The sequence below is a fragment of the Coregonus clupeaformis genome, chromosome 14 (genome assembly GCF_020615455.1).
Source record: "Coregonus clupeaformis isolate EN_2021a chromosome 14, ASM2061545v1, whole genome shotgun sequence".
In the NCBI taxonomy this organism is placed as follows: domain Eukaryota; kingdom Metazoa; phylum Chordata; class Actinopteri; order Salmoniformes; family Salmonidae; genus Coregonus; species Coregonus clupeaformis.
The window spans coordinates 8,831,058-8,836,992 of NC_059205.1; the positions used below are offsets into that span (position 1 = coordinate 8,831,058).

At 39.6% G+C, this 5,935-nt stretch overlaps 1 protein-coding gene across 1 annotated transcript; it reads right to left on the minus strand.

Moving 5' to 3' along the window:
* Nucleotides 1-291: 291 nt before the first annotated feature.
* LOC121581432 (regulator of G-protein signaling 5) lies at nucleotides 292-5,420 on the minus strand. Its single transcript, XM_041896930.1, has 5 exons — nucleotides 5,278-5,420; nucleotides 4,590-4,745; nucleotides 2,368-2,429; nucleotides 2,058-2,224; nucleotides 292-1,059 (listed from the first exon to the last, which is right to left on the minus strand). Exons 1-5 carry the CDS (start codon nucleotides 5,319-5,321, stop codon nucleotides 898-900), a joined length of 591 nt encoding a protein of 196 aa, XP_041752864.1. The 5' UTR covers nucleotides 5,322-5,420; the 3' UTR covers nucleotides 292-897.
* Nucleotides 5,421-5,935: the final 515 nt, after the last annotated feature.

The window sequence follows — 5,935 nt, forward strand, 5'->3', positions numbered from 1 at the left end:
AGCAGCTGAAAAGGTGCAATTTTCTCAGGACTCTTTTTTTAGCTGACCTAAATTCAACCAAAGTATAAAAGTTTTGCTTCAGCTTGAAAGTCCCTTCTCGAGACATGAGGCCTATTTTCAAAGCCATGACGATGAGAGGTATGAACACGAGGTATAAGAGAAGCCACGGTTGTTAGGGGAGCAACAATACTGATGTCCAACAGTGAAATACAATTAAGAACTGAACTGGTCAAATGTTCTACTTGAGATTTAGTTTACATAGCATGTCAAAAAAACAACAAGTGATACAGATTGGAAAAATGTACATAGCTTGACATGGTTTTATTGCAGATTGAATTAATTAATAAACGAAAATGCTTTCTATTTTCAGAGGTGTGTCGTGCATGTCAGGTAAAGCTCTGATGTGCTAACTATATCATCCATTGGCGGTGTGCATAGCTAGTGATGTGAATATAGGTTAACTTGTGTTGTCAGTGCATAGTTTCTCCGTTCTCCTTCAAACCTTGTGAGGAGACTATCAAGTAGCATAGCACATGCTACACACACACACACACACACACTCTTTGTCATACCTCTGAAGTATTCATTTATTCATTGCAGTGCTAAAATTAAGACTTAAAAAAAAAGATGTGCGTGCAATATTTATTTCCTTTAGATACTGTATCAGTTGTATAATGGTTCAGGTAAATAGGTGCTAGTGTGTTATGTAAATATCAGATTCCAAAAATTACCAACAGACCATTCAATAAATCAATAATTTACCCAACGAACCATCCAATCAGTCCGATGACATGATGGATCAGTCGATCAAGTCAATCAACCAACCAACCAACCAACCAACCAACCAACCAACCAACCAATCAGTCCGATGACACTAGCCAACCAGCGTTTGAGTTTCTACTTTATAATCTCCTGGTATTGGTTGGATTTGAGGAACCTCCTGTATGAATCTTTCTCCATGAGGGCAAAGACCTGTCTCTGGGCCAGGTCAAAGGTCATAGGAGTCAGTCGGCCCAAGTTCCTTACTGTTACGTCCTTGGTGATGTGGTCAATGTTCACCTGTTGGAGGCAGAGAGTCAGCTGAGCATTAGAATCAAATTACTCATAATGCCTTATAAAGATGTGGTCCATGTTTCAGTGTATCCTATGTTAGAGGGTTTGGGTGTATTTGACGTGTATTAGGTATGTTAGTTATGTGACAAACTGTAGGTAAGTTGACCCCAGAGTACAGTAAAGATATTTACCTTTTCTAGATGCAGTATATAGCATGAATTGTTTTAGAATAAGACATTGCACAGTAATGAATTTCCATGAAATTGTATACTAAACTATTGTATCGTATTGATCATCATATCGTAACTCTTCTACGATAAGACTACCTAATCTTACCATTGGACTACCATTGACTGATTACTATGGTAATACCTCTCAAAAACAAACACAGTATTTGTGTAATGTTTGTACAGTCTAGGACCACTGTACTTTGTATAACCTCACGCAGTGGGCCAGGTGTGTAGTACTATAGGGACTGTGTGTAAATACTAATTCCCTGGTCTGGCACATGAATAGATGCTTTGAAGCATTCGTCTCTGTTCTTTACTCAACAAACACACATCCTATTCATATCACGACCCAGTAAAAGCCAATTCTCCCTCAAACACATCCTATTCAGAACACGACCCAGTAAAAGCCAATTCTCCCCCAAACACAATGGTCTTGTGACACTTGAGACTGGCACGTATCCAGTGACCAATATTGACCAGACCAATATTGACAAAGAGTTTCAAAAATAAAGTCCTCTCATCTAATTTGGTGAATTGCGCTCGAGGATTGACATCATGCTCATTGTCATATCATCCCAATGACAAAGTATCAGAAACAGGGTTGTGTTCATTAGGGCACACAACAGAAAAACTTGTAAAAACGTTTTGTAACAGAGAAACAAAATTAGCGCTTCTTATTGGACAAGTCCAGATAGTCCCTCCCTATTTCAGTCTATTTTCTTCAGTTTGGTGCCTAACGAACACGACCCTGGAAAAAGGAGAATGAGGACAGACCTCCCACTGGGCTCCGGTCTGTATAAACTCCTTATAAATCCTCCCGGCCTTGGCAGCCATTTTGCCTGCTTCTCTGGTCCTCTTGTAGTCCTCACAGGCTACCCAGAACTCAATGTTCTCCTCGCTGAACTCTGACCTCAGGAAGCCCCTGAAAGTAGCCAGGCCATCTGTTAGGGAGAGGAAGAGGAATACAGTAAAAGTTATCTGATTGAAGTTTACCAAAGTAGAGTCAATGATTGACTGCAACATGGTCTCATTAGAATATGTCAAAATACTGATATTTAACCATTGTATGACTACTGAAACTTACAGCTGTTGGTCAGTACATTGTCCAGGGCCTTCCCCCACTGCGATGCTTCCGCTCGTGATGGTCTTGAAAGAGACATATTTTATTATAATGTTTTGTATAAAGGACATCCACAAAATAGAGATGTGTTTTTATCACTGTGTGTGTACATGTTTGCATGTGTTGTTTTACCAGGTAAGTTGACTGAGAACACGTTCTCATTTACAGCAATGGTCTGGGGAATAGTTACAGGGGGATGAATGAGCCAATTGGACGCTGGGGATGACTAAGTGGCCATGATTGTCAGATTGGGAATTTAGCCAGGACACCGGGTTAACACCCCTACTCTTACGGTAAGTGCCATGGGATCTTTAGTGCGCACAGAGAGTCAGGACATCCATTTCAGAAAAACAGCACCCTACACAGGGCAATGTCCCCAATCACTGCCCTGGGAACTTTTTTTTTAACCAGAGGAAAGAGTGCCTCTTACTGGCACTCCAACACCACTTCCAGCAGCATCTGGTCTCCCATCCAGGGACCAACCCTGCTTAGCTTCAGAGGCGAGTCAGCAGTGGGATGCAGGGTGGTATGCTGCTGGTGTGTGTGAGTGTGTACATGTGCGTATTTACTCTTAGGCTCATCAAGAAACACAAATAGCAGGTCCCATACCGGGAATAAATTACCTGTACTTTCACCCCTGACTGCGACATTTAATGTTGATTGAAAAACCTTTCTTTGTAACATTTAATGTTGATTGAAAAACCTTTCATTGTAACATTTAATGTTGATTGAAAAACCTTTCATTGTATGAACATGGTCATGTGCTGGAGCATTATATTTCTACATTGTCAAAAAGCACTATTTTTCTATATGCGTAGAAAGTACATGGATGTGCGTGTCGCAGTCAGGGGTGAAAGTAGATTTTAATATTTTGAGCTTTTACAATAACAAATTATTCTCTAGGGCAGAGGAGTCGCCCCTGAAAAAAATATATATAAACCCCCAAAATATAAGAGAACAGATTTTTGTATGGGACAATAGTTAAACGTTTTTGAGAAAGATAATTTGAAAAATAAAATGTTATTAAGAAAATGTATTTATTGTTTTCTGTTCATTTGGAAAATGTAATGAATTTAAGGATATTTGTTGATGTAAAAATCGAAATGTACAGATGTTAAGGTTGTCTCATAAGATTTGGGGTGGGGTGGGGTCGTGAGAAATTCTTGTGAAATAAATGGGTTCCTCCCCAAAAAGTTTGAATACCACTGTTCCATGGAAACATATTTTTATAGGGCACAACACCTTGCATGCTTTGTCTGTGCTGAAGAGTACACTTCAGCATAAAGGTGTGTCTGGCCGTGTCTGAATACCCTTATTTGAGTTCTAATTAGTAGGCATTTTGGGAATGTGAAAAGTTGTATATTATGTGAAATTACAAAAATGTAGTATGCTTTAAATGCCAGGATGTCATACTCATGTTGTTTTTTCATCTAGTAGAACTCGCTGCACACTATTAAGGGAGAAGAGAATCTCCTTTCAAGACCCATGTGTGTTTGACAACAGCTGAAAATCACATAAGGTGCCGCGCCGTACCAAAATGAACGAATGCCTGGAATAAACGCAATTGCGCATTAGATTATGCATTCTCAGCATGGATGAGCCTAGTATGTTGATCTTTTTTGCTTACTGCATTAATTTTTATTAAACAGTGTGTTATTGTCACGACTTCCTCCGAAGCTGCCTCCTCTCCTTGTTCGGGCAGGCTTCGGCATTCGTCGTCACCGGCCTTCTAGCCACTGCCGCTCCTCATCTCATCAACAACAACAAAAAATAATAATAATAATTCAATTTGTTTTGTCTTGTTTATTACACACACCTGGTTCGTCTTTATATACTCTTCAGTACCTGTATAAGTGTTCCCTCTGCCCCCTTGTCTTTGTGTGTGATTGTTTATTGTGGAGGTTAGTTTAGCTCGGTGGAGCTCCTTGTATTTTGTATCACCGGGATATTTCACCCATGTGCCTTGTTGTTTCCCAGTGCGCCTGATTTACGCACTGGAGTGTTTGACGCGTTGCTGCGTACCGCTGTGTTTTTCTGTGATTTACCCTCCTGTGCCTCACTCCTTCAAAATCACTCACCACAGTTATAAAGAGTATGTAGTACAAAAAGGACACAGTATATTAGAAATCTAGGCAAGATAGATTTCAGACATGGCCAATTACTTTCTCTGAAAGTTTTTCCATTACCTGTCATGCTTTGGAGGCATCTCCAGACATCTCTCAGGTGTCTTCTGAAAGGGGAGGACATTCTCAGGTTTCTTCTGAAAGGGGAGGACATTCTCAGTGTGTTCATGGTCTGGCCTCTGGAGCAGGGTACCAAACTTCACCTTGATATGTTTAGCCCTAGAAGAAGAAGGAGAATGTGACAATCTGGCATACCATCCACTCAAAGACTTATCTGACATTTGAATCAGAATCACATCAGTCTTAGTAAGAAGTTTCTCAACATTTGAAAATTCTAAAAAGTGAATGGGGAACATTTGAAAAGCACACATATACTGTACATTTCCAGGCAAACATTAGGAGTCAGGAGAACAAGTGTTAAAGCTTTAAACAAGTGTTGAAACAACAAGTGTTAAACAACAAGTGTTTAAACAACAAGTGTTAAACAAGTGTTAAAGAACAGTTGAACAAGTAAAAAGGGTTTAAGTGTTAAACTGTTGACATGATTTTAACAACACTGATAAAGCACCATGTAATGGCACTGCAGAGGTAAAAACCTATATAGAATTAACAAATCATCAATCAAACAGAGCCCTAAGATTCAACTGCTGTATCGGAAAGAGGTGGAGTATGTAATTACATAGCCTACAAGTGAACATTCATTAAGAATATATAGTATTTAGACAGAATGCTCACATAGAACTGCACTCACCTCTCAAGACATGTTTGCTGTAAGGCCGCAAACCCTTTACACATTTTCTAAGCCTTCCACTATTAGTTTGTCCGTAGAATCACTTTTAGCATAACTCTGTGAAAAGGTCTGTCCTCAAGTTCTGCTGTCGCCTACAAGAATGTAATGCTATATAGAGACAGCTTATTGGCCAAATGCCTAAAGAAGAGGAGACGGGCCAGCCAATCAGACAGTGTGTTGGAAGTCCAGCTGAAGGCTCAGAGAGTTGGAGAGAAGAGACATCTGGGTGGCTCATGTTGACATCACATTAGTTATATCCCAAAGGACATGAACTCATGTAAGGGGTCATTCACCCTCTGGGATCTGGTCACGCAAATATGCCACAAAATCCTGTAAAAACATAACTTGCTTTGATTTAGTTTTGTAAGTTTTATTAAAACATGTTAACTATGACATGTTCACAAATATATTTCATTTAAATGTCCACCCTTATCATAAATACAAAAACTGTATGACATATTTTTCAACTTTTGTACAGAAACAAGCAATCTGAATTTAACCCTTCCCTCAATGCTACAGTCAACCCTTCCCTCAATGCTACATTTAACCCTTCCCTCAATGCCACAGTCAACCCTTCCCTCAATGCTACAGTCAAACCTTCCCTCAATGCTACAGTCAA

What these genes read in the sequence shown, in the direction of transcription:
- LOC121581432 (XM_041896930.1), bottom strand. Translation starts at nt 5,321, where the DNA reads ATGTGTAAAGGGTTTGCGGCCTTACAGCAAACATGTCTTGAGAG. An exon ending in ATGCCTCCAAAGCATGACAG is followed by an intron (nt 2,430 to 4,589) that starts GTAATGGAAAAA and finishes GTCTCTTTCAAG; the next exon opens with ACCATCACGAGCGGAAGCAT. An exon ending in AGACCGGAGCCCAGTGGGAG is followed by an intron (nt 1,060 to 2,057) that starts GTCTGTCCTCAT and finishes TGCCTCCAACAG; the next exon opens with GTGAACATTGACCACATCAC.